Genomic DNA, 27260 nt, shown 5'->3' on the forward strand with positions numbered 1-27260 from the left:
CTCGGTGTGTGTCGGTCGCGTAGGCAGTCTGGCAGCTCTGAGCATAACAGTTAATGTGCTGCTCGGTCATTATTACTTGTCTCTTAACTGGAATTGGTGCCAATTGAGTTTGTTCATGGGGGTCTGTTTCCCAATAGTCTTTCGGTGGTGATTCTCTCGAGAGCGGCAACGGTGCTGGAACGGTGCAAATTATGCCAGCATCGCAGCATTGCAGCAACCGTACAAACAATTAATGCAATTTTCTTCGTTCAGATCGTTTCTGTCTCTGCTCTAGCGGCCCGGCCGCTAGAGCCGGATCGGACTGAGAGTGTTCGTGTGTGGAAGTCGATGCATGTATGTTTTGATCACGCAAACACGACCGCCGCCTCTTCCTATCGCTGGACGTCAGCACCGCATGAGGATATTGTTACTGGGAGCAGCCCTATATTAAATGAAAGTCTGTATGGACGGAATTGAGTTTGTGGTGTTACTGCTGTGCCGGTTATCGGATCTATTACGAACAAATCTTGAATCATGCACTTCGGGCCAACATACATCCTGTTCTTTTGATCACGAAGTCCGCGTGGACCAACTCTGTCTGATTAGATCTGTTCTGCTCTGATTACGAAGATTTATCGTGAATCTGCTGCACTCGCTTACGCAGATCACCGTGCAAGCGTGTGTGTGTGGTGTTCACCACCAAAAAATCGTGAGCCATGCTTTAAGTTTGGCTGTGACTAAGTAAGTGGACGGCCGTTTTTGGGCGGCTCCGGAAGCAATGTCCGTGCCCTGGCTTATATCCAAATACTGGACCCTCAAGTTGGCCGAAGAAAAAGAAGATCGCAAAGAGAAACATAACGATTTGTTCCAAATGTTTTCGTTGTTCTTTTTGTCCTTACGTTCGTTGTTGTGCTCAGTGTTGAGCTGTTGATATTGCCACGTAGACAGCAGTGTTAGTGCTCCAGCTGACAAGTTTGTGGTGGTTGTATGTATGCTCCTGGCGCTGCCCGCGTCGTGTTTGCAGAATCCGGCCGGATTAGCTTCTGTGTCTACATGTGTTTACGTATGTTTACTCCTATTTCTCCGATCACGAGCAAAATCCACGCAAAGGTCGCGCATCGCGTCGTCCTGCAGCGCCTGCTATCAAACAACCGAATTAGTCAAAATCTGCTATTTGATATCTTTATGTCTGTTTTGCTTCTGTAGTGTCATCCTTTGTCATACTTGTCACACAGTAGTATACGATGTGATACGGCGTCAGATTGAAATCGCAGACACTTCCCGGGCCCTCTGTTCTAAATGGCTTCTGTACTCTGTCTCTGGCTTGGTTGCCTATCGTATTTCCATCACACATTCCTTTGCTCGCTCGTCCATTCACTTTTGAACATCGCAGATTGGTGTCTGTAGCGTAGACAGAATTGGCGAGGTCGCCAATCGTCTCGCTACTGCTCTACTTTCTGACGACGTTCGATCTTCTTTCTCCGCCACATTCCACGCCTTCTCTTTTTGTGGAGAAGTCCTCGCCCGAAACTGTTTCTCGTCGTCTTTTCTCCGGACCGACTTCAAAACAAAGAATCATATCCAATCAGACCCGCAATATCCTCTGCTTGTCACGTTTATTTTACCGAAATTGCCGTGCTTCACACCTAAACAACTTCGCGCTCTCTCAGCATTCGCAGATCCTCGCGTACCTGCACTTGCATTTGCACTTTCAACTCATCCAAATCCGCTCAGCATTTCTCCGCACTTGCCGTAGTTCGGCTATTTCTGTTCCGCTCCCTCATAAGCTCCGTCCACGCTTCCCTCTAGTTTTCTGTCGCTCTCCTCTGTCTACTTCCTCTGCCGCTCTCATGGTTTCCATCCAGTAACCTTAGTACCCGTACTTGTCACATCTAGTCATGTGACTAGACCTAACCGGATGTGTCTTCGCATTGTTCCGCTGTGCTTGGCTAGCAAACTTCTCTCGATTCAGTGAATTTTTGGTTTCGTTTGATGACCACGGAGACTGTCGACGTGCAGTTAACAGCAAAGGTCGTCGCTGTTGCTTACAAATAACGGCTACGAATTATTTACGTTCGTCGTCTTCTTTTCGTCTGTTGTTTCGACCAATCTGATCCCATAATTTGCAACAATGTCCTCGCCCTATATCTTACCCCGCCCAGAGACTCGCATTGACTTGGCTTTGCCGCCTGATACTCTGTCGCTCGTCCATGGTGTCTCCTTCCAGTCAATCATCGCATCGACCGACCAGATCTTCGAAAGCACCTCCAGCTTTTATCTCGATCTCGGCTTTCAGGAAGTTGTCTTCTACGACCGAAACTCGCCCAATGCCGTCTCTAGCTCTGACCACTGTTTTTCCTCGACTAAAGAGTCTTGGCTCTATTCCAGCGGATCAAGAGTTCGCGAGGGTGAGCGAGTCATCATTAAGCTCCGTCTAGTTCCTTCTAAACCTGCTCCTGGCGAGCAGCTAGAAGACAAGAATGCTTTTTCCGAAGAGCGCGACTGGCGCAGTCTCAATCCTGCGCTAGTCTTCTACACTCCTCGCATCGATGCTGTCATTATGCATCTTCGTCGTCGCAAGACGCTTTATCAACCTCTACCTTCGGATACAGATCCTATCGAGGTCTATACTCATGATCCCGCAGGAACGTTCATTGGTTTTACTAGTAAAAATAATCCTTTCACAACTAGTAATGCTTCGCTCGACACTCTCGTGCATGATGCCGTCGCCCGGCTTGATCTTGGAGAACCTACGCTCCAACTTCCAGTCGATAAACCCTTGAAGCGTAAGAAAATCGGCATTATCACCTCGGGCGGTGATGCTCCTGGTATGAACGGCGCTGTTCGTGCTGTAGTTCGAACTGCTCTCACCAAAGGTTGTGATCCCTATGCTATTTACGAAGGCTATGAAGGTCTTGTTCAGGGCGGACATATGATGAAAAAAATGGGTTGGGCAGATGTTCGAGGATGGTTGTCTGAGGGTGGAACCTTGATCGGTACCGCTAGATGTGCAGCATTCAGAGAGCGTTGGGGACGTCTTCAAGCCGCGAAAAACATGATTGTCAATGGCATTGATGCTCTGATTGTTTGCGGTGGTGACGGATCTCTTACTGGAGCCGATCTTTTCCGGGCAGAATGGCCTGATCTACTTCATGAACTTGTGGACAAGGGTGAATTGTCATCAAGTCAAATTTCAGGCTATGAGCATTTGACAATTGTCGGTCTTGTTGGATCCATTGATAACGACATGTCTTCCACTGATGCTACTATTGGTGCTTATTCTTCGCTGACTCGGATCTGTCAAAGCGTTGATTTCATCGATGCTACAGCCTTATCGCACTCACGAGCTTTTGTTGTTGAAGTCATGGGTCGTCATTGCGGTTGGCTAGCACTCATGGCCGGCATAGCTACTGGAGCTGATTACATTTTTATTCCAGAGCAACCTCCAAATGCTTCGAGTTGGGGTGATCATATCTGCTCTGTTGTCAGTGCTCACCGAAATAAAGGAAAGAGAAAAACAATAGTGATTGTAGCTGAAGGTGCTATTGACTCGGATCTGAAGCCAATTACCGCTGTCGACGTAAAGAATCTTCTGGTGGATCGTCTTGGTCTCGATACTCGAATCACTACGCTAGGTCATGTTCAGCGCGGCGGTGCCGCGGTAGCATATGATCGTATAATTTCTTCGCTACAGGGCTTTGAAGCCGTTGAAGCAGTGCTCGACTCTACCCCGGAAACACCGTCGCCAATGATCGGAATGACCGCAAATGCTGTTAGCCGAAAGCCACTGGTTGAGTCGGTTGCACTGACGAAGCAGGTTGCTGTCGCTATCAAGAACCGGGAGTTTGACAAAGCGATGTCTCTACGTGATTCTGAGTTCAAAGACTACTTAGACGCGTTCAAAACACTTAGTAATATTGACTCTGCGGAGATGAAGCTTGCGAGCGATAAACGGCTTCGTATTGCTATCATCAATATCGGTGCTCCAGCAGGGGGTATGAATGCTGCTGTCCGTGCTGCTGCCTGCTACTGTCTCTCTCGAGGCCATCGGCCGCTTGCGATTCATAACGGATTTACAGGTCTTGCACGGCATGACTCCGTGAAAGAGCTTGACTGGCTCGATGTGGAGAACTGGGTTATCCGAGGGGGGTCAGAGATCGGGACAAACAGGAATTTGCCCGACGTGGACCTAGGTATGGTCGCCTATTACTTCCAGAAGTACGCATTTGACGGACTTTTGATTGTTGGAGGGTTTGAAGCGTTTTTATCGTTATACCAGCTCGAGCAGGCTCGAGCGAACTATCCTGCGCTCCGAATTCCTATGGTATGCCTTCCCGCAACCATTTCCAACAATGTACCAGGTACCGAGTATTCGGTTGGCAGTGATACCTGTCTGAATGCGCTTGTAGAATACTGCGATGTGATCAAGCAGTCTGCCAGTGCGACTCGCCGGCGAGTGTTTGTCGTTGAGGTTCAAGGCGGCAAGTCAGGGTACGTGGCTACGTTTGCTGGGCTTTGTGTAGGTGCGTCGGCAGTCTATACTCCCGAGGAAGGAATCAGTCTTTCCAAGCTTGCGAAAGATTGTGAATTTCTACGGCAGAGCTACGCGCAGGATGAGGGCCAAAATCGGGCCGGCAAGTTGATTCTCCGGTAAGTATTTTCTTTCGAGTCAAGAAGAGCCCGGATGTTCTAACACTGTGGGCTCTATAGGAATGAGAAGGCTTCAAAGGTATTTACCACGGAAGTCATTGCTGATATCATTCGTGAAGAAGCCAAGGGTCGATTTGACGCACGTACGGCGAATCCAGGTCATGTTCAGCAAGGTGGAATTCCATCGCCAATGGATCGTCTGCGTGCAACGCGGCTTGCACTAAAATGCATGCAATTCCTCGAGACTGCACAGACGCACGAATCTGGGCGCGGTTCTTCGGAAACTGCAGCCGTCATTGGAATCATTGGTGCTGGTGTCGAATTTACGTCGGTCAAATATTTGTTTGATCACGAAGCTGAGCTTGTGCACCGACGGCCACGAAAAACATTCTGGACTACAGTTCGCAAAGTCTCCGATGCACTTTCCGGAAGACCTGATCATTAGATTTACTTCAATTAGATACGAATTAATTAGATACTCTATGCTCTATATTATTATTTTATGTTTCTTAAAAGTACAAATCAAGATAATTCTTGTGCGGAAGCAAGAAGACTGTAGTCGTCACCCATTTGTGCCAAAAGCTGGATTCCAATCGTTTTCTTCTCAGAAAGCTTTGTCTCAGGGTCCACATAGTTAAACGAAAACGGGATTGTAATTGCCGGGATACCTACCAAACTTGCAGGAACGGTCAGCACATCATTCACATATGCATCGAGAGGGGATGCACGGCTTTGGACAGCTTGAAGAGTAGGTGGAAGGTCTGTTGAGCAGGGCGTGATGAGAAAGTCGACCGCAGTGGGTGAACGTGGTGAGCTGGCAGCGCCCTCAGAGAGCGGGTTCGGCAAACTGAAGACAGCGTCAAAGTCTCGTCGCAATAAGGCTCGGACACGCTGTGCTTGAAGGTAATGATTATTCAGAGAACTAAGTCATATTAAGTAAATGATGACGATGCAAAAGATAGAGACAAGAGAATGCTTACTCTGAAGTCAGATTATAATTGCCCAAGAGAATCCTGCGCCGAACTTCTTTGCCAAACCCAATTGCACGCGTCATCCCATAGGGAACTTGATCCGACTCATCACGATCAGTTTCTGCCCGAAACCCATATCGCACGCCATCATATCTAGCTAAGTTCGATGCTGCTTCTGCTGGGGCGATGATGTAGTAGGTTGGGAGCGCGTGTTTCATGGTTGGGATAGAAACCTTGTAGATTTCATATTCCAGACCAAGAATTTTCTTTAGAAACAAGCTCCAGCCTTTTCGGACGACCGGGGATAAGTTTTCGAGATTAAATTCATGGGGAACTCCAAATTTCGGACGTGTTCTGGAGGTTCGAACAGTCTTGATTTGCTGTGCCACCTGTTCCCGAAAAGTAGGCTTCCAGCTGGTCGGATCTTTGGAATCGTACTCAGTGAGAATGTCAAACACAGTCTTCACGTCTTCCACCTCCTGTGCGAGAATCCCGACTGTATCGAGACTCTGGGCATACGCGATTACACCCCATCTCGAAATCAACCCATACGATGGTTTGAACCCGACAATACCACAATATGCAGCCGGTAAGCGGACAGACCCACCTGTGTCAGTACCTAGAGCTGCAAAGCACATCCCACTTGCGACGGCTGCCGCAGAACCACCTGAGGATCCTCCTGTTGAAGTTTCGACTTCGTACAGTGGGTTTAGCGGTGGTCCGTAAATGGTATTGATATTATCTGTACTGGTAGCGGTTAAATGATGCAGTCTCAAATGCGGAAAGAACCTGATATCTAACTCACCCCATTGCAAACTCGTCCATATTCGTTTTCCCTACACTGATCGCTCCAGCATCCAGCAGCTTCTCGACGACCGTCGCATTATACGGGCTCATGAAATCTGACCATATTAGTCACTCTCGTCTTTCCGCTAAACTCATAGAAACAGCGACAGCAATACCTTTCAGCATATTCGAGGCGCAGCTTGTTGTCAGACTAGTAGTGCACATGTTATCCTTAAATGCGACCAAGCGGCCAGCAAGCGGTTTTCGTGGATCTACGATCTTGGTGTCGATCGCTTGAAGTTGCTTGAGAACCACTGCACTCGGCACCGGTGTCGTAATAGCATTAATTCGACCATTTAGCTGCTCAATTCTCTGGACACATTTGAGACTCGATAAGACGACAGTTTCAAGGGTGTTCATTGCTCTATTGGTTGTGTTATGGATAAAACCTGTAAATCGTTTGGAAGAATTAGTTTTACTGGGAGTTATTTCTGCTTTGATTTCATCCCGCGCTAACAAGCCATATCTGACAACATTCACCAAGACTGAAATGCTTAAAGATTTTTTGATGCTCTATATATGAAAGCCCAATCTTACAGCTAGCTGTTAATATATTCATTTAAACTATAAGCACATAATACTGCAAATTCGTTGTATGATAATCTTACAAGTTTCTGGACGGACAGCCCTAAGCCAATACATCCCAGCAGGAATTTCTCATATAGCTGGACATATCCAACACACATGCATAAAATCTAATTTGGACAATATTTATTACACAGTAACATGATATGGCCACAAAACATCATGAATTCATGAAAGAAGCTCTTCAAATGGTACTTGTTTTTATTTCTGATTCAATCAGCTGCTAATCTAAGAAGGCTAATCTGGCCTTTGAATCGGATGAAGTTCCCGTTGGCTGTGTTTACGTACATGAGAACAAAATCATAGCGAAAGGGATGAATGATACAAACCGGTCACTTTGTGTGAGTTCTACTGACAGGCTGTCTTTCTTCAGAAGTATTGACTTTGATAGGGTACCCGACATGCCGAGTTCCTAGGAATTGAGAAGATATTGGAAACCCATACGGCTGATATCTTCCAGGATATTGATTTATACGTAACTGTTGAGCCATGCGTGATGTGCGCGTCTGCCTTACGGCAACTGCAGATCCGATCTGTTTATTTCGGCTGTGCAAACGATAGGTTCGGCGGTTGTGGGAGTGTCCTGAAAATCAGCTCAGAGTGAGTTAGCATACTCGGTTCCGAATCGGTGAATCAAACTAATACAATCAGTCCCGGTGTTGAACGACCGTTTTCTGTATATCCTGGGTTTCTCCGAGAAGAAGCCATCATGCTGCTTCGACGGTTCTATCTTCAGGAAAATGGAAAGGGTGAGTCGATGATTTGGATGAAAAGCTATGGAACTAATCTATCAGCGCCGACGCCGAAAACCAAGAAAAGTCGAGAGCTAAAAACGGACTTTCTTCCCTTGGAATTGGGAAAGTACGTGTCTGAGTCTGAAATGGAACAGCTCTACGGTAAAGAAATGCTTTCCCAAATTAGTTCTGGGAAGTGATGTATTTATATGTATTTGTATAGAGGTGTTAATGATAATAATAAAGTAACCGTAACAACAAAATTTCAATATGACTAAATTTAGTTAATGTTAGAAACTATTCCTGGACCAAAATCTGTTTTCTTCCTTGTGCTCCGTTGATATATGCTGCTACACCGGCTTTGAAAGTATCGAGCAACTCTGCGTCAGTCATGTTTTGTTTCCAAACCCATTTGTCTACTGGAACATCTTTCAATTCTCCCGTTCGAATCAGATCAAAAATCTCATTAACAATGGTTTCCTTAGCTTCCGGGTTTGCATCAGACCATCGAGAAAGCCAATAGCCATGGCAGTGAATATCTTTGAAGATAAACAAACTGACAGGGATCGTGACAGGCTTTCGAGCCATGCCTCCATAGGTGATCAAATGCCCACCTTCAGCAAGCTGACGAGCGATGTTTGTAGTCGAGTCACCACCAGTACAGTTGAGACCGAGCTTGATCGGCGAAGAGCCAGTCCAATCCTTGATTACTTTACGGAAACCTTTATCAGCAAGTTCTGAGTCAGTGACAACTTTGGTAGCACCCAGAGAACTCAAATCCGCACGCAGCTCCTCAATATTGTCGCGGCTGCGAACGACGTTAATACTCTTAAGCCCCCACAGTCGACCAAGCTGAATTGCGGCCCGGCCGACCCCAGAGTTAGCTCCTGTCTGAATGAACCAGTCTCCAGGTTTGAGCTCAACAAACTCGCGAAGCATATTATATGCCGTTGTTGGATTTACAGACGCGGTTGCAGCCTGAAGAGCAGATATCTCGGACACGGGATACGGAATCTTGGTTAAGTCGTCGATCGTTGCGATGGCTTTGGTACGCCAGGTGCCAAACACGGTATGACGCATGATTGCTCTGTCACCAGGTTTAAAATTCAATACCTTTTTGCCGACTTCGAGAATTTCAACAACACCCTCATTTCCACCGAGAGCAATTGGTATTTCAGACGAAAGCGCTGATGTTTGGAATGGAGGCTTGAGCGGATAGACTCCTTCCACTTGGTTGATGTCAGCCGGGTTAATTGGTGACGCAAGAAACTTGACCAGAATTGTATCATCGCTCAGGTCCGGTAGCGCAAACGTATGCAATCTAATTCTGTAAATGCTCTGTCTTTTGAAACCATGATCAATCCATACTTCAATACATCTAGTGGTTTTCCATTGGTTTCAAAAACAATTGCCTTGGATTCTGCCGAATAGAAGCGTCGGCAGCTCGATTGCCCATTGACATGTAGTCTTGTAATAGCTCGTTGCACAACTGCAGTCACTGATCTTACGCTCATCATTGCAGTTTCTTCACGATTGTGGATCTAGAATCGTACCAATGAATGAGAAGATTATGTAAAGGTATAATGATGATATACCCCACACGGTTGCTCGGGACTTTGGCTACCAGTGCGGCTTATTTGCAGATGAAATCACATAATGTTGATGAAATGATAATGAAGTAAGCTCAAAGAGCAATAAAATAGGATTCAAAATATAGGTAAAATCGATATAACCATAGATATAGCTTGATATATGGTCATGCTGAATTCAGTCAGATATAACTTATTTCAGCTGTGCGTTAAGCAGTTGTGGGTTCCCCAAACATTTTTATGTGCCTGTAGTTGCAGCATTATCCTGAGAATAAAATACAAGCAAGCAATAACCACTACAAATTGCTGTTCCATACATGGATTTATATTTCGAAACTCCATGGTTCTAGATTTCTAAGCTATCCAAGCATTATACTATGCTCCGATGAAGCTGATCAGACTGCAGCCAAGTGGAGAGCGAAACCACAACATTACCATTACTACCAGCTGAAGAATTTAAAGATAATTCTTAACAAGTCAGCTTTATTCTATATACAGTTTCAATTAGAGTTACAGAATCTATCATGATTGTACCGCTATTGTTCATCGTCCCCGAGATTTTTCTCCAATACTCCCAAGCAGCCCTTACCAATCATCACGTTAACAAGCATTCAAAATTTGCACTTTATATTCTATATTTTCGAGGGGTTACATATACAGAAAAATACGAACACAATTTGCAAATAACATATAGCGATTAATATATATTCAATTGAGCTCACTTTCTCCAAGAATAGCGTACAAAATGGAAGAAGGTGAACCTCAGATCATTGAAGCAGTCGAGCAGTCAGATGCTCAGAGTTCGTTACGAGTATTGAAAGACGTTGCAGCAGGAACTTGTGGAGGAATTGGTATGAATATGCATTCAGTATAATTGAGGTCTAAGTCGGCTAACCTGTAACTTTTCAGCTCAGGTACTAGTCGGCCAGCCGTTCGACACTACGAAAGTATATATCGATGCTTATCTCAATACCATTAACCTGCTAATGTCTCTCAGGTCCGGCTACAAAGCGCACCACCAGGAACTTACTCTGGTGCGTTGGATGTGATCAGAAAATTAATTACGACTGAAGGGCCCTTGGCTTTTTACAAGGGTACATTGACTCCGCTGGTCGGAGGTAAGTTTTCTTGGTACTAGTTGTGAGTTTCCAGTTCTAACTTTCTAGTTGGTGCATGTGGTATGTTATTTGAGATACTCTTTTGCTGTACCTAACCAAATTTTGATTTCAGTATCTATTCAATTCGGCATATTTGAAAGCATGAAACGGATCTTCAACTCCCAAAACCAGCCGACATCACTTTCCACGAGTCTGACATATCCTCAATATTATATTTCAGGCGTCGTGTCTGGAGTTGCAAATTCGTTTTTGGTACAGTTGACTCTTTCTGCAAATGGAATGTCTGACTAACGTTTATCAGTGCGGGCCTATAGAGCAAGTTCGGTAAGTGCCTCGTCGGTCACCGTGCAGTATTGAAGCTAATATCCAGAATTCGACTACAAACGCAGACAAATAATGTGCCCAAACAATTCACAGGCCCAATGGACGTTTTGAGACAAGTTCGTGCTCAAGCCGGAATCGCAGGTATCTACAGAGGCATTACACCGACTCTGCTTCGAGAAGGCCATGGCATGGGGTATGCTAACAAGTCTCGGGATTCGTTTTCAAGACATTAACTCAATAGAATATACTTTTTAACTTATGAATACCTTGTCAACAAAGACATGCACGACAATGGGCTTAAGCGGTCCGAGATTCCTGGCTGGAGATTATGCATCTACGGAGGCTGTGCAGGATACAGTGTATGGCTAACCGCCTACCCGTTCGACGTCGTAAAATCCCGGATGCAGACCGACGCAATCAATCCTACGCAAAGACAGTACAAATCAACGCTTGATTGCTTCCGGAAAACCTACGCGGCCGCAGGCATTAGCGGATTTTTCCGGGGATTCGTACCAACTATTCTTCGGGCTGCTCCCGTTAATGCATGTACTTTCTATGCATTCGAGCTAGCTATGAGAGTAATGGGATGAGTAGAAAAGAGAGATGTATATTATGAAACGCGTAGACGAATATTATCGTTTTTCTAAGCGAGGCCCAAAACCTGATCCTGAAGCAAGTTGCGGGTGTAAAACTTCCTGTTCATATTCTTGATTCATCTGTATTTCCAAATCGGCCAATGATCGCAGCCGGGTACGCACATATCGATCGGTCATAAATGCCTGCCGACATTTCAAAATATACTTATTTTCCAACGAAACAAACGGTTGAGCATTTCGGTCAATTCTATCTGCGACCGCGCGACGATGCAATTTTTCAAACATTTGACCAATTCGTAGAACGGGATCAGAAGACAGTTCAGGATTGGAAAAATTTGGATTATCTCCTGTCTCCGCGCCTTGTCCTGCAAGTGGTGCTGCGACAGGACTCACTACTGTATCCACAGACGATCTCGGAACCTCTTTGAAGTTCTGAAATGAGGGTCGCTCTCGAACTAAAGGTCGAGCATGAATGACTTTGTCGTCAAACAAAGACTCACGATCTAAGGCTGCAAATGACTCGAAATCTTTCTGCTTCAACATCTCATAATCCCTTACCAACGCTGCTTCCTCGAACACAGTTTCAGGAATACAAACACCGTCTGGATCAATACCACTGAACTTTGAAACCAAGTCTGTCACATCCTGTACTACTTCAGGTGCTGGTAGCTCTCTAGCTCTTCGGCGGCGGGCCTCAGTCAGATTCCCGGAATAGGTCCAGGATACCCCACTGTCGTAGTATGTCCAAGTAATGAAGCGCATACTTTGCAGTACAGTGACACCAGTAACGATCAGAATGATCCAAATGAGAGTCTGCATATTCTTTTCATGATCCACAGGCCTAGCCTTTGGGGGTGGAGGTGGCCGCTTCGGATCAGAATACTGCCCTGAGGCCCACATGCGTTCAGTCGCAAAGGGATCGTATTTATAGGGCGAATAGCTGCGACTACGTTTATGTGTCACGCCGTCTGCGCTCTCGTAGGCCCAGCCTAGTCCAAAGACGTCGTAGGACTTACGCATCGCCGGGTCGTTGAGCAGTTCATACGCAGCGACCAATCGATGAAAGCGGTCCCGCATCACTTTCTCAACTTTTGGTGAGATATCTTCAGTTTTTAGCTTATCCGGGTGATACTGCTTAACCAGTAGCACGTATCTTCGTTTCAGCTCCCTGCTCGAAAAAGTCGCCTTCGTCATGTGAAATATCTCGTACGGTGTCGGATTCAGTTTCGTCGGCCATCGTACAAACCCACCATCGCTGCTCGAGTTTCGCGCCGTCCGATGAAGTGAGGCTTGTAAACACGACCTACTGCTGAAGAAATTCTTAGCCAGTGTCTGCGGCCGCCGTTCTTGACTTGGTCGGATCCCTCGCGCTGCACCTGATATTGTGACCGGGAACGTTAGCGGAAACGGTACAAACTGCGCAAAGATTGCCCGTGTGTCTTCGTAGAATGGAGCCGAAAAGAGTGAATAAGTCGAAAATTGCGCCAGAACAAACGAGAGCAACTGCCGCTGCGTGTATCCACCCGATCCAACTATTGATCCTAATGTCGACGTCGACCGACCGACTACAGACGGCATCTTGTGGATATTGTAAAGCCAGCCGTCTATGTACAAAGAAGAAATCCAGAAATTTAGCTCGCTGTCTGATATGGTTCTTCCTGTCTCCGACGGTCGTGTGCTAGAGTGTTTACGTGAATTAGTACGCCGGCGTAATTCGGACTATCCTTCTGGCACACGATATCCCGATCTGCATCACGTGAACAAACTCTCTGTTAGGCTACTTGAATCTCCAATATCAAATTCTTGCACAATACATAATAAATATAAATGAAAAAAAATTTTTTGAAAAGCCTTATTTTCTTAGGTTTATGACAATGGTTAGGAATCAAATTTATGGAATCGCATGTCAATCATGTGGTATATGGCTTGTGGCATGTGGCATGTGGCATGAAGATGTGATCTGTCGTTCAGTTCACTCGCCCCAGATTGGTAAAATTATCCCAGATCGAAGAACAAATTAACTATTTAAATATTCTTGTCTGTGTCGGATGGCAATTATAACCGCTTGAATTGATTAATTTCCAGTTTAGGATTTTGTCGGTACTTTGATTACAAAAGGTAATGAAATTCAAAGTGCATTGAAAATTACTACTATGGGAACATCACAAGGAAACCCTCACATGAAATATGAAATATGATATGAACTATTAAAAAATATAAATGATTAAAACTAAAACCCAATTGCATCCAGATCCTCCATCCATGCACTAATTATTATGTCTGCCAAGTCATACTTGTAAGACTTGAAAGGGATTTTGTCGACCCAGGCCTTAGTCGGTGACAACAAAGTTGATACCGGTAAGAGGGTTGTTAGTTTGGAACCAGTTGACTTCATCATTGGATCCAACCGGAAGAAGAACAAACTGTTCCTTCTGACCCCAGCTGCAGGAGACTGCCGCAGAGTCTGCTTTGGTGGCATCGAAAGTCGCAACCTTGTCACCACGCGCCGGGTGCTTGGCCCAGGTCAAGGTGTTCTCATCAATGGGCGACTTGATCTTATAGATAGAAAACGACTTTTCTCCGGCAAAGTGATGAGGAAGTGAGCCCTTGGAAGGAGGAGTCCAGATCAACTTGCATGCCTTAGCCTTGCTCTTCAGCTGAGGAACATCAAAAGAGATGTAAGAAATAGCGTTGCTGCTCTTGACTGAAGAGACAGTACCAGTGTACTGAGAGTGCAGAGGAGAGGTAGGAGAAGCTTCCTTAGCAGGGACAATGAGATTAGGAGGGAGTACGGTGACGGTGGGTGCAGCGGCCTCTGCAGCCAATGCCTTAGGCTTAGGAGTCGCCGTAGCAGTGGTCTTTGTAGAAGAGGTCTTGGAGCTCGACGATGTCGTAGTGTAAGCGACATAAGTGTCGATACCTTGACCATCGCTTCCATCGGGGCAAAGACCGGTATACTTGGACGCACTTCCCCAATAAAGAGAGTAGTCACCGGAAGATCCGCACACGGTAGCGTAGACATCCCCATCAAGCAAGAGATCAACCGAACCAAGCGACCAGGTTTTGGTGATAGCGCCTGAAGGAGGAGAAACGCCGTACTTCACCTGTCTAGTCTTGGGATCAACATAGACAATGTCGTTTGTGCCGGCGACATAGAGAACATCGTTCTTAATCACAAAGGAAACATCCTCAGTGCCACCAACTTTGATAGTGCCATCGGACGTATAGAACGAAGCGTACTGGAGATCAGTTCCAGAGCGAATAGCAAGAACACCAAATGTTTTGGACGTTTCACGGGCGCTGAGAGGACGAGCCTCGACAATAGAGCAGGCAGCAGCAAGAGCAGCGACAGCAGCAAAGAATTTCATTTTAGTAGAAGGTTGATGAAACAAACTAAGTTTGATAAAAGTGTTGTTGTAAGACTTTTAGGAAGATGCTTGAGAAGTGATGAGAGGATGGTAGAAGAAAACTGGACTAGCAGGGGAGGAGGACGAGATATTTATGTTGTCGAGATCTATAGGTGACGATAGATCCTGGTCCAGACGTCTCAACCAGAATCATAGCGGTTTGAAGAAATGGTGTTGGAGAATTAAAAATAGATTCGCTAACCATTAGTGCTGGACCTGATCCATGCTTCCTCGGTGAGGAGATGGAAGACGACGAGATCACTAAGGTCTGCTGGTTTGCCAGACCGCACACGGCCGTTCGTGTTCACAGTACTGGTACGGCTGGAGATGCGGGATATTTCGTTCGTTCTAGCAGAGCCAATACTAGCTCATTTGAAGCCTCTTATAATCGATTTTTAATCGCATCCCAAAGATTCTATATTCTACAATCTCTTATAATATCTGTTATATCAATATAAAATATTTCCAATACATAGCATTTACTTTTGGAAATTAAAATATGTGGAAATGGACTCGGAAAAACTCCTCGACCTCGGGAAACGGTGAGGTACCAGTGACGTCGTTGACCGACGGTTAGACCAAGCCGCCGCTCATATGCTCGTCTTCAACAGAAGTAATTTACTTTTATTTTTCGTCTTGCCCTCGGCACGTTTTCTTCGAATGTCCTTATTCGTTGGATGTGGAGATCAGATGAAAACTAATCCTCGGCTTCGTTGGTCGGCGTCCGGTCCAGTTTTTGAGCTTGTGTTTGATCGTCGATGACGACATTATTGCAGCAAATGATTAGGTCTCCACTACATAGGTGGATTTTACTACTAAACTGGAGTGGCCTAGAAGTCAAAGATTAATTTGTTAGATAATTACGGTGTATTCATATCAATTTTTGTTACAGTTGTAGAAAAGAGAGCTAGACGAACTACAACAAGAACCAGGTGATCAAAGTCGTGTATAGAGAATGACTGGATGAGAATAGCCGAGCCAGAAATAGTAGAGAAATTATCATAGCGCCATTCGCATGATTTTCCTGTGCTGTGTGCAAGCTTTTCCCCTGGCGAAGCTTCCATCAAGTTAAGAATGAGGGGGGAGTTAACCAGCTCACCTATTTGGACAGACCAATAGATAAACCGCTGTAACGCAGGAGGAGATGACAAGCCCATGATAAAACTCTAGACGCCATTTCTTGATCGGCCTAGCTTAAACCAGCGTACACGAAAAAAACGATTCAGCTATACAGCTCTACAGACCTAAAAATAATCTCGCAGAATCATCTTTGCGCTCGAGTCCGAAGGAGCCGTTGTACTTTAGAGCATTTAGACTCGTCCGCCACCGTGCACCCCATCGTGACCTGGAGCTTGAAGTTCTCTTCCCAGCTACTCTGGCCGTTTACTAGTAAAGCAGCTATCACAGTGAAGCTTGTAAGTTCTGTGCATGCACATTCACCACTTGCTCTCCTAAAATTTGCGTAACTACTCAGAAATCATTTCACAATAATTTCAATTAAAAATTGTCACATAACTATTTCCTGATATAATGTATTTTCTCTTTCAGTTCGTCCTCTGCCACCGGAATAACTCTACTCTGATTAGGGTTCTTGTTCCTGCGTTAGCACAAAACGTTATTTGGCACGGCTGCGGATCCACCCAGTTCTCCGTCAGCCGTAAGACTTCTCACTCCCCTATGTCTAAGTTTAGAAACCAAGGCTGGTCAGTGTCAAGGCTAAATTGGCTGGATTCACGATGGTCTCGTTGTTTATCCGATTAACTGCACATGGCCTACTTGATCACATTCAAAAATGATATCATTATTATTTCCGATCATACACATGCGATTCTATTTACACCCACCGGATACAATTATTGTAAAGATTACATACCATTGGCCCATCCGGAGACAACAGCCATTGCTTCTTCACCTCCGGCAGCAAGCTCTTCCATCTTCAAGACGCCAGCAACACATTCCCAAGGATCTCGACCGCCTCCCCAAACGAGAACCTCACTCTTGAACCGCTCGCCAGCCTCCCGACTAAGAGACCCACCTCCCCGACCGCTACTAAATACCTCACCCCAGACTCGTGCAGCAATCGCTCTATCAAGTAAATATGAATAGTACACAGATCCATAGCCAACTAAATGTCCAAACATAGCAGGCCAGCTTAATCCCTCAACGGCAGGATATAAGGAATATTCTTTCGCAAGTGAGCTGTACACCTCACTAGTGGATTTTGCTAAATGTAAACCGTTGCCATCTTGAAGCACTCCTACACTATGCAGTGCTTGATCCAAAAGTGCCAGCTCAATCTGCGTATACGTACTGTTGAATGTAAATCCGTCACGTTCATTAAGATACTCGTTCAGCAATTCCATAGGCAGCGGCTCATCCGTCTCATGATGCCGGGCAAACAATCGCAAAACAGCCTCGTTACTGGCAAAATGCTCCATCAGAACTGATGGAAGTTCGACAAAATCTGTGGCACAACGAGTTCCTGCAATGCTATGCATTTCTGTCCGTCCCAGCATCGAGTGCATCGCATGACCCATCTCATGAAACAGTGTTTCTACTTCGTTGAAGGACAACAATGTGCTGCGGCCATCGCTTCGTCCAGCGAAATCACACACTAAAGCCACTGTCGGAAGCTGATATACCTTCCCATCTTTTTCGGTTATCGGTACTTTTCCAAGACCCGCTGATCCAGAAGTCGCCAATTCCTCCAACTCTTCGCCATAGATTCGTCTGGAACATCGTACGGTATAGTGAGCCGGTGCACGGTTAGATCCTTGGCCAAACAAATCGCAATACATCAATCCAATTAGCTGCTCTCCACCCGCCTCACCGGCCGAGTCGGAGAGTACATCTAAACGTCTCACATCGGGGCTCCAAGTCTCATCCGGAGCAGTCTCGCGCGGCACAAATCGGATACCATACAATCGAGTAAACAGCCGCGACAACCCTTGCATAACCACACCAACACTAAAATAAGCATTTAGAAAATCAGGTTGTTTTGAGCGAGGTCGATTTTGAATGCCTGCTTTGGAAATATAATAGTCTCTATCCCAAGCATAAAATATCCCCCTTTCATCTCCCTTCACCGTCTTGGCTTTCAATGCCTTCAATTTTAAAAGTTCGCTTTCAGCACCTGGCCTGACATTTTTTACCAACCCATGTAAAAATCTCTCAACAGACTCTGGCGTTTTGGCCATCTTGTCTGCAAGCGCATAATGGCTGTAAGTTTCTGAACCCATGGTTCTGGCAAGAACAAGACGCATCATGAGCAAATTTTCTAACGTTTGAATTCGTTCCGCGCTAGCAGTGTGCGAAGCTATATACAACCTCTTCCGCACGTCTGAATCATGAATACTAGCTGCAGCCATGCTTGCCACAGGCCCTGTCGTGGGGAGTTGTATGATCTGTTTGTTATTGCGAAATAGGGACGATCGTCTGGATGTGGAGGTTGACGTAGATGACGATCGCATTGATCGCACAAGAGTAGGATCAAGGCCATTGGCTTCTGTTAAGCCGACCGGAATCGAACTTTCTGCAGGACTGATGTTTGTCAAAAGATCGCGAGAAAGACGAGAAATTTCGCCTTGAAGAGAATAGACAGTGTTCCTGGTGCTGTCATCGAGTCCCGCACCATTCTTGATGAAATCTGCCAGAAGTGTTTTTGCAACAATACGTTCTTCTGTGGTCAAAATCGTTCTTGCATCAGAGTGAGTGAGCACCTTCTGTAAAACTAGAAACAACTTTTCAGACGTGTTGAGTAAAATCATGTAGTTCATTAGAAGCTCATGAGCTTGTTCTGCGGCTGCAATGAAGCTCGGCTCGGGATGAGCAGTTCGGATGAATTCGGCCATGTCAATAACTTGGCATAACGAATCAGACAGCCGATCAAATGTATGAATGATGGGTCGCAGATCGCTGTTCTCTAAAGTCAAAGTGTGATAGCTCTCTAGATGAGCAGTGAGACGTTGGGCAATAGCGAGAGCACGCTCAGCAAATTCGACCATCGAGTCCGCCGTAGTGATGGTCGAGTTGAGCAATAGACCTCGATGGTCGGAGCCGAGATGGCGCTTGGATGCCGAAGAAAATTCCTGCCATTCTGAGCGAGAATCAAATACAGAACGTAATAAATGGTCCTCAAGTGTTGCATCCGCAGGACCAAGAGTGGAGGCCGGAAGCGACGAAAGATCAAACTTGCTATCAGAGCCAGCGCCGCCGATCTGGGTTTTCGAACGCAGATGAAGAGAAGGCGCAGGCCGGGTGTGGCGGACCGCAACAGAACTAAACTTGACTCTGCTATAAGACTGAAGACATTTTTCCAGACGGCGATGGAGACAGACGGGCGAAAACATCGAACGTGACTCTCGCAACATGGCGACGAAATGGGGGGTGGTGGGTGGGAGCTGAAGAACCCTGCACCAGAAACGCTGTGCAGACTGAGCAACTGGAGAGTGTGGAGATCAACCGAAAGAGAGATGTAATGAAACCCTCAAAACAGAGAACCAGAGTAAAGCATATATGGAAGGGGCAAGCGGTAGGGCACGCAAGCACGTAGCAGGATTGGGCTGGCAACTAATTCTATGCAGTAGTGGTCCACGATGCCGCGAGAAAAGCTAGAAAGCAAGCAGTGTAAGTCAGGGGCTTCTTCCTGGCATTTGCCTGCATATCGACCTCCCAATGAACAGCAGTAGTCTGACCGAGGTCAAAAGGGGGAAGCTGTGTGTTTCTGGTGTTCGCGAGAGGATTAGTGTCCTTTGTTAGGACGATCACTAGTCATTTCTGCAGTATCAACTTGCTCAGTTTTGGCATTTGCTGCCCGTCCGATAAGTAATTGCGACCCGCATCTGATAATATCTGCTGGTCTGCCAACTCGGGACTCTGCGGATGATTTGAGCTCATTCCGAGAGGCGCCACGAGACACACCAGCCTGGACAGGGTTCTTCCGCATTAGGCAATCTTAGTACATTAGACCACCGTATTTGGCAATTGTGGCTAGTGCTCGGAGGTGGTCGTTAGTGGGAACACGACACATGGAGTCAATCTAGTTCTCGTGGTGAAACCAGGTTTTGGCCGGAAAAAAACCGCTCTGGTTTGATACGATTTTATATAATTTAGGTCTACGCTGCTGGAATTTACCTCTAACTTTTATTTCCTCTTTGCCGTCTGATTGCGGACCTGCCTTGCCTGCATTTGTTGTAGCAAAAGTCCCCGTGATCTCTCATACAAATTGCGGCTTCACTAGCTCAATTACCCTTCCTAGGTTTCGTTTCTCCTGTTGCCTTTCGCGGTCAACGTCCTTCATCGTCCTCTTCGGCTTCTCTCTCCCTCCTTTCTGGGTCTCGAAACTGGAGTAGTTTGCATTCTGTCTTTTCCATATGTTCGAGTCTGCTTGCAATTAGCTTCAGATATCAACTGACTGGATTGCGGAGAAAGAAGTTGGTTTTTCAAGCGCAGGTCATCCACTTCTGCCCTTTTTCCTTTCTCCCCTTAGTGGAACCCTGAGAGACACGGTCGGGCATTCCATTCTCCATCCCATCCCCTCTCCAACCGCAGTGCCACTCTCATTGCTCGTCAAGGCGGTGTATCGACCTCTCCGATCGCCAATTTTTTCTTGTTTTCAAGAAAATAAAGTCCTGTTCGCATGTAGCCTGGTCTGATTGCCTTCCGATTCCTTTGTTCCCTTCTGGATCTTGTCTCTCGTTTGTTTTCCACCACGCACTCTTTCCAATATTCCACCCACCATTTCAAACTCCTTCGGCATTCCTGTTCTTCATTCATTCTAGTGACGTTTCTAATCTAGATAGCAGCGACTGTCTGTTCTTTCTTTGTTTCGTTTTAGTTACTGCTCTACTTTTACCTGTCATTGCCTTACAAAAAATTCTGGTTCGTCCTCGTCGGCAGCAGCGATCGCTCGCATCCAATTCTCCTTTTCTGGAGTCGCCCTTACATTTACCATGCCTTCGTTCTCGTCATATGCGACTGCTGCTGTCCTCCGCGACTCCGTTCCACCTTCGTCTTCCACTCCGTCTCCTCCTTCCGCCACTGATCATGGTCAGAAATCAGCTCTAAAATCGGCTTCTGACTCCACACCGGCTTCGCTAGGCTCTCTTTCGACCAATTCCCCTCAGTGGACCTCCTCTTCTTCCACTGCATCTTCCGCTTCTTCTGCCTCTTCAGCGTCGTCGTCCTCTTCAGTTCCATCTTCTACGCACTCGCTTCCATTTCAGCATACCTCTGCCGTATCTTTATCGTCCCAACCCTCACGTTTAGGATCTTCTCGATCTATTTCTCCACTGCAACAACCTATCCGGCTCCGTCGCGAATCTTCGTCTTCTATAAGTGCGCAATCTTGGACTGAGCACTCTGATCCTCTTCCTCTACTCAGCCAAAAGTCATTATCCGATCTCTCAAGACCATCTGCGCCGTCTTCGACAGGTCAGCCTCATACTAGCACTCATTCACGCATTCTTTCCTCCTTTTCGCTTCCGGCACCGCCTGCTATCTCCCTCTCTGGAAGGCCGTCATCATTTTTGGGCCCATCCGATATTCACCATCTCTCGTCCGTGCGCGAACAGGCAGCTACTTTTAACCTTAAGAGTTTTCCCACCGATCTCCATTCCTCCCCTTCTGACGAATCGAATCTTCATCCCTCCACTGTTATATCAGATACCACATATACTTCAGTTTCTTCCCAGAAGCAACAGCAGCAAAGATTACGCAATGTTCCCAGCTCCTATTCAACATCCTCCGTAGATTCTCTGGGCTCCGATTTTGCTTCTATAAAACTGGATGGGTCTATTCAATATGAACAGAATTCGTCTCGCAGTCGGCCACTTTCTCATCATACTTCGGCTGAATATATTTGGAGACCTATTTCTGGTCCACGAGCTCGCTCGGTAAGTCCTGAAGATACATGTTGGTTAAATCATGAGTCCACCTTTGCTAATAGTTTGTAGTCGCTTGAATCTCTGTCTTCGTTGGCAAAACATGAATATTTGCCTACCAGAATGTCACTTGTGTCTACCGCTCCTTTTGCACCTTCCACCACAGCTACTGATTATCCTGATTCATTTTCTTCAGACATGCAGCCAAGCCGTCGCTCTGGAATGACGCAATCTCAATTTCAATACAATATGTCCACGATGTCGCGATTGCATCAGAATCAGGGTTTAGGAAATTCAAGTTCAATTCAGCCCACTTCAGCATATCAACCTTCCCTTCAAAATGCTTCTTCTACTTATTTGCAGAGTGGGTCAGCTGGAGGAATTGGTGATGATGAATTGATTCCTACAGCAATAGTTATCAAAAACATTCCTTTTGCAGTGAAGAAGGAACAACTCATGGATACAATGCTTTCACTGGGTCTTACTTTACCATATGCATTCAATTACCATTTTGACCAGGGATTATTTAGAGGTCTTGCGTTCGCAAACTTTACTACTCCGGAAGATACAGCATTGGCTATAAAAGTTTTGAATGGACATGACATTGCTGGTCGTAAACTCAGAGTCGAGTACAAAAAAATGCTTCCGCTTGCAGATCGGGAGCGGATCGAGAGAGAAAAGCGTAACAAGAGGTCTCAGATGGAAGAGCAGCAACAGCAGCAGCAAGTACATTCTAGCTATGCACAGCTGTCGAAGACTGCTCTTGGGCCGCCTCCTTTGATGCATGCTACTAGCTCAGGGTCTCTTCGAAGTGCAGCGGTTGGTAGTGGTCAGTATGAATTGAACTTGAATGACCCAGAAACTTTGGATCTGTATTCAGAGATTTTGCTCTTCCGTGATGATTTATCGAGAGACGAGCTGATTTTTGGGCCACCATGGTCGACGGCTAAGCGACATCATGTTTTGGTTTTGACTCGTACCATGGGACTCGCAGCGTCACATGGTGAAAATGACGATATTATTGTTACGAGGGGACAACGAACCAATGTTGAGACAGTTACATATCGGCAGCAGCCAAGATCGTTGCAGACTCAAGCGCCGGTGCAGCAACAGCAAACCTCACTGAGATATCGACCAAGTATAGCCGCTAATAATCTACAGTCGCTCTCAGAGTCTGTAGGTTTGTATGATTATTCTCGGTCGAACCAAGCCGCTTGGGCTGGGTCCAGTGCTTCGCTAATTAGTGGAGGGAATGGAGGTTACGAAGGCGAGAGTTCTTTATTACGATCAGCAAAGTCATTTAGTGAAATGCACTCACCGAATAGGACGAGATCGTTTTATCAAGCGCCGGATGTGACTGGAAATGGAGGTTCCGCGCAGCAGTCCTATTATGAAGAGTGATCTATTCATCCGCCTTTGAATGGTCAAGTACCATTTTACACGATTTTTAATGCTTTGAATTTTTTTGCAGTTTTTAAGTCGTTTACCAAATTTGTTGGTTTTTTAATGCTAATATCTTGTTGTGGAAATGGTGGCTCACTTTTAATTTTTGGCGAGAGAAGAATGATTCGATTGATATTTATCGTATGTGCTAATTATCTTACTCTACGAAACTAGTGCACGGAGACGACCGATCAAATATGGAGATGCGTTTTTACGATTAATGACAATCTTTTGAAACGAAACGAAATATATTTTAATTCGAGACGGGGGTTCTAAATTACATCAACTGGACGCAAGATTAAAGATGAATTAGATGTGTGTGATCAGACTCATTATCATACTTCAAGATACTTTTATTATTTTTAGTTTGCGATATGATGAGATGTGCTGAGTTGACTATGTTGAGATGAATTTTAGTGTGCTCTAGTTTGCTGGAGTTGATTTTGATATGTATTATTGAATTTGCATGCAGTTTTTGTTTGTGTTTGATGGCTCGAGGAACAAGAAAAATAGACCGCTCTTTTCTATTTCTGCTCAATTGACGTTTACTTGATGTTCTGATGTTTGATGTTCTGATGTTTGATGTCTGATGTTTGATGTTTGACGCTTGGTACATGTTTCTTTCTTCTTCGTTTGATTATTATTACTTGTTATATTTACGAAATGAATAATCTATTATTATAGATACTGCTATTCGGTTTTTATTATTCGCAGAGGAGCAGAATTAAGGTTCTTAGAGACGCGGTCCTTGAGTCGTCGCCACATGAAGCAAGCCACGAGCGGTAATAAGTGGCTAAGTCTGTTTGTTTTAGTGTACCCATAATAGGATGACTAGTGCGGTCACAGACAGATCACAATCTAAAATCACAGCAGCACGACGATGTTAAAGAAAGGGTACTGAGAAGGATCTGTTCTGATAAGAATATTCGAGTCTGCTTAAGAGGATTCGAGAAAGCTGAGAATCAAAAACAGTTTGGCTAGAAGTGAATTCTGAGATATTCGCAGCTCTGAATCGGTGTTTGTTGGCTGAACGTGCCACCGGAAGCAGGGAGTCGGTGTTCCAGTTTTATCCGCAACTCGCTTTCAAGCGTTTTCGTTTCAAGATAGGTTTACATTCTCATTTTTTTGAGTCAAATTTCGATCTGTGATCAAACTGAGCAATCCGGCGTCCAAGAAATATAACATGGTTATTCCACGCTCGACATTCGGCACGTCCGCATATTCTGGAAACCGTACTCCGGCAAGTAATATAGCTCATACTCCTGCTGGCAGCGCGTCATTACCAGCCATGGAGCGCCGAGCACAGCCATTTCCACACTTTGATGATTCGATGCCATTTTCTTCGCTTTTGTATCAAATCGAGCTGCATATTGTCAGAACGGTAGATTCACCGTATACGTACGAGCAACTTCGAGGACCTCCCTTTTCATCTCATCTGATTAGACCCCTAGGTGAGTAGTCGCAGGCAATTTATGGAAGAAACATCTAACTGATTTACGACAGTAAAATCTCTTGAGCAGACTCGACATCCAGCCATTATAGCAGCCTTGTTGGCAGCAAGACTTGACTTTTCCGTGCAAGAAGATGATCGTGCGATCCACGAAGCTCGTGCATTTACGGCTGAGCTTGTTGCTCTTCGATTAGCTGCACATATGCCTGAGGTAGGTTTATTGATTTCTACGGATCTGTATGATGCAAATTAATTAATCGTGTTTAAGAACGAACTGATTCAATATGTCACTTATGAAATTCCCCGTAAGCCCTCTATTCGTCCAACCTCACAATCTTCTACCCCATCCTCAACTAGCGTGAATACCCTTTCAGCCGTTGAATCAACTCCGCTGCTTGCTGATCATAATGCATCCGAGCAAGCTTCATATTCAGTTCGTCAGTCCACTGCTGAAATTGATCTTGAACGGCAAGCAAGCTCAGATACTCCATTTCTCACAGAATCAGCTGTCGGTTTGAGCGCATTAGAGCTTGCTATTCTTGGTGACGCAAAAAAATTTCTGCTTTCTCGACCGGTCGAGCAAATTATCACTTCTATTTGGGAAGGTCGAATTGTGTTTTGGGAGAGTATTTCGATCCAGTCTACGAAACGAGCAAAAATTTACAATCCACGTAAAGCTGGTAACGATTGGTATTCCCGTCTTCGAGTTCCTAAATATCGCTCTTTCTTTATGATGTTGAATTATGCTTCTCTACTTGCCTTTTATTATGCTGTACTGACGGAACGAAATATCACACACATCACTGTATTAGAAATCTTGTTAGATATTTGGTATGCTGGGTTCGTCTACGAAGAAATCGGGCAGGTCCGAGAATCTGGATCGATCCGATTTTATGTTTCAGATTATTGGAGTATGTTTGATCTCGCGATGATTGCTGTTTTTCTTGCGTTTTTCGTCGTACGGTTGATTAGCGTATTTCCGTTTCGAGAGCGATATGCGCATGCAGCGTTTGATATTCTTGCGTTAGAAGCGCTGATGCTTGTGCCTCGAGTATTCTCAAATCTGTCGATTACGCCATATTTTGGAACATTACTTCCTTGCTTGAAACAAATGACAAAAGACTTCATGAAATTTTTGGTTTTAATAGTTATTCTCTACGTTGGGTTTCTAACTACGTTTTCATTTCTTGGCCGAGATCATTTCACGGTAAATCAGATGGCCTGGTTGTTAATTCGAGTTTTTTTCGGAGCTCCTTATGATGGACTTGATGCATCTTCTTTGATATCACCTATTTTTGGGCCCACGTTGATGCTAATCTTTGTCATTTTGACCAATGTGCTATTGATTACGGTTGTTATTTCAATTCTATCTCAGCGATTCGGAAAGATGATGAACAATGCAAACGAAGAATACATGCTATTATTTTCGTCGTCAGTTCTTGAATCGATCACGACGTCTGATCGAGTGACGTATTTTTATCCGCCGTTAAATCTGATTGGAATCATTATTCGGCCGTTGCGTCTGTTCCTCAACCACAGCGAGTATCGGAATTTACGAATCTATATTCTAAAAATCACGCATGCTCCATTTGTTGCGATTCTTTACGTGTACGAAAATTTCAAGTATTTGTATGCTTCCCAGCAAACCGAGACGAGAAAGTCTTTATTGCATCTTCGTGGATCGAATGCAAAGAAGCGACTCTGGGGCTCTCAACTAGATTCAGCGGGTGGAGGGATTGCGCAGGGAATTTTGGTTTCGAATCAAGCAGTTATGGGGAGTGTTATTCCCAACGGTAACTTTCCGGCTATGGAGTCGTCCAGTTCTTTTAATCGGTCAGGAAATGTTAAATCGTCTGGATCAACGACTAGATCTGAACGTAATCGATCAAAGGGACTAGGAGGCAAAAAGTCTGTCACCCTTGACGAGGCTAGTGATGTTGTACGGCGACGAAAGACCAGAAAAGCAGCGGTTGTCGCGCAACCGATAAAGGTTTCTGGAACAGCAAATTCAACCGCGACAGACAGTAATCCTCTATCTACATCTCTCGGCGAAAGAGATATGAGAGATGAACTGCCAAGTTCCAATTTGATTCATGGCGATGGTAGTACGCTCCCACTCGAGCGAACGACATCAAAATTGCGACGAGCGCGAACGTCGAGTATGGTGTCGTCGGCGTCACGAGCGTCAGCGCGCCGTTCTAAACTAGCGATTGCATTACTGCGTGATTTACGTAAATCGCATACGCTATCATTACTCGACGATGATATTTCCGAGGCAGGGTCTGATACAATTGTGAAAGGAGCGAAAGCAGCTTTGGCGTCTGACGCTCTTTCAGATCATACAAGCGAGCGAGTTCCTATGTCTGCGTTATCACTGCAAGCAGCTCGGACACACGATTACTCGAGTGTGATAGATGACGAAGAGGAAGAAGATAACTCAGATGACGATGGTGAAATTGAATCTGAACAGGCTATCGAAGAAGATGCTGATGATGATGATGACGATGACGATGACTTTTTGAGTTTATATACAGATCAAACTACAGTTCGGATCCGTGGTCTAGAGGAGCAAGTTTTCAAAATGTCGGAGATGATTGAGCATATGACAAAGATTATTGAGAACATGGATCGAAAGAACGTCGAGATTGAGGCTGCTAATGGTAAGAGAGCGTGAGGAGGTGTTATGG

The 27260-nt window shown here is 45.3% G+C and overlaps 10 protein-coding genes across 10 annotated transcripts; 5 read left to right on the forward strand and 5 right to left on the reverse strand.

The window, feature by feature from the left end:
* Positions 1–2809: 2809 nt before the first annotated feature.
* On the forward strand, positions 2810–5074 carry V1516DRAFT_620154 (phosphofructokinase domain-containing protein; the record flags this gene model as incomplete). Its single annotated transcript, XM_066919475.1, has 2 exons — positions 2810–4629; positions 4690–5074. 2 exons carry the CDS (start codon positions 2810–2812, stop codon positions 5072–5074), a joined length of 2205 nt encoding a protein of 734 aa, XP_066779342.1.
* A 22-nt stretch (positions 5075–5096) lies between these two features.
* V1516DRAFT_671964 (amidase signature domain-containing protein) lies at positions 5097–7027 on the reverse strand. The gene is made up of 4 exons (XM_066921670.1): positions 6563–7027; positions 6406–6502; positions 5610–6347; positions 5097–5551 (listed from the first exon to the last, which is right to left on the reverse strand). The coding sequence occupies exons 1-4, from the start codon at positions 6804–6806 to the stop codon at positions 5152–5154; spliced, it is 1479 nt and encodes a 492-aa protein (XP_066779343.1). The 5' UTR covers positions 6807–7027; the 3' UTR covers positions 5097–5151.
* V1516DRAFT_671971 (cytidine deaminase-like protein) lies at positions 6922–8028 on the forward strand. Its single transcript, XM_066921671.1, has 5 exons — positions 6922–7222; positions 7268–7372; positions 7423–7631; positions 7683–7780; positions 7826–8028. The coding sequence occupies exons 1-5, from the start codon at positions 7178–7180 to the stop codon at positions 7963–7965; spliced, it is 597 nt and encodes a 198-aa protein (XP_066779344.1). The 5' UTR covers positions 6922–7177; the 3' UTR covers positions 7966–8028.
* V1516DRAFT_221736 (uncharacterized protein) lies at positions 7793–9399 on the reverse strand. The gene is made up of 2 exons (XM_066918766.1): positions 9134–9399; positions 7793–9086 (listed from the first exon to the last, which is right to left on the reverse strand). The coding sequence occupies exons 1-2, from the start codon at positions 9280–9282 to the stop codon at positions 8063–8065; spliced, it is 1173 nt and encodes a 390-aa protein (XP_066779345.1). The 5' UTR covers positions 9283–9399; the 3' UTR covers positions 7793–8062.
* Positions 9400–9939: 540 nt separating this feature from the next.
* Positions 9940–11540, forward strand: V1516DRAFT_671977 (mitochondrial carrier domain-containing protein). Its single transcript, XM_066921672.1, has 8 exons — positions 9940–10205; positions 10264–10301; positions 10352–10472; positions 10521–10532; positions 10585–10724; positions 10774–10796; positions 10843–10989; positions 11038–11540. The coding sequence occupies exons 1-8, from the start codon at positions 10100–10102 to the stop codon at positions 11384–11386; spliced, it is 936 nt and encodes a 311-aa protein (XP_066779346.1). The 5' UTR covers positions 9940–10099; the 3' UTR covers positions 11387–11540.
* A 536-nt stretch (positions 11541–12076) lies between these two features.
* Positions 12077–12655, reverse strand: V1516DRAFT_616523 (uncharacterized protein; the record flags this gene model as incomplete). The annotated part of the gene is made up of 1 exon (XM_066919346.1): positions 12077–12655. A coding segment is annotated over one exon (579 nt), but the record flags the coding sequence as incomplete, so codon positions are not given.
* An 856-nt stretch (positions 12656–13511) lies between these two features.
* On the reverse strand, positions 13512–14844 carry V1516DRAFT_671986 (ubiquitin 3 binding protein But2 C-terminal domain-containing protein). Its single transcript, XM_066921673.1, has one exon. The coding sequence runs from the start codon at positions 14758–14760 to the stop codon at positions 13723–13725; it is 1038 nt and encodes a 345-aa protein (XP_066779348.1). The 5' UTR covers positions 14761–14844; the 3' UTR covers positions 13512–13722.
* A 1743-nt stretch (positions 14845–16587) lies between these two features.
* V1516DRAFT_671991 (uncharacterized protein) lies at positions 16588–19646 on the reverse strand. Its single transcript, XM_066921674.1, has one exon. The coding sequence runs from the start codon at positions 19167–19169 to the stop codon at positions 16665–16667; it is 2505 nt and encodes an 834-aa protein (XP_066779349.1). The 5' UTR covers positions 19170–19646; the 3' UTR covers positions 16588–16664.
* A 1104-nt stretch (positions 19647–20750) lies between these two features.
* Positions 20751–23081, forward strand: V1516DRAFT_663146 (uncharacterized protein; the record flags this gene model as incomplete). Its single annotated transcript, XM_066920486.1, has 2 exons — positions 20751–21692; positions 21753–23081. 2 exons carry the CDS (start codon positions 20751–20753, stop codon positions 23079–23081), a joined length of 2271 nt encoding a protein of 756 aa, XP_066779350.1.
* Positions 23082–24411: 1330 nt separating this feature from the next.
* On the forward strand, positions 24412–27247 carry V1516DRAFT_620666 (uncharacterized protein; the record flags this gene model as incomplete). The annotated part of the gene is made up of 3 exons (XM_066919497.1): positions 24412–24574; positions 24627–24784; positions 24842–27247. 3 exons carry the CDS (start codon positions 24412–24414, stop codon positions 27245–27247), a joined length of 2727 nt encoding a protein of 908 aa, XP_066779351.1.
* Positions 27248–27260: the final 13 nt, after the last annotated feature.

This window comes from Lipomyces oligophaga, assembly GCF_038497815.1.
Source record: "Lipomyces oligophaga strain CBS 7107 unplaced genomic scaffold V1516scaffold_2, whole genome shotgun sequence".
Classification (NCBI taxonomy): domain Eukaryota; kingdom Fungi; phylum Ascomycota; class Lipomycetes; order Lipomycetales; family Lipomycetaceae; genus Lipomyces; species [Lipomyces] oligophaga.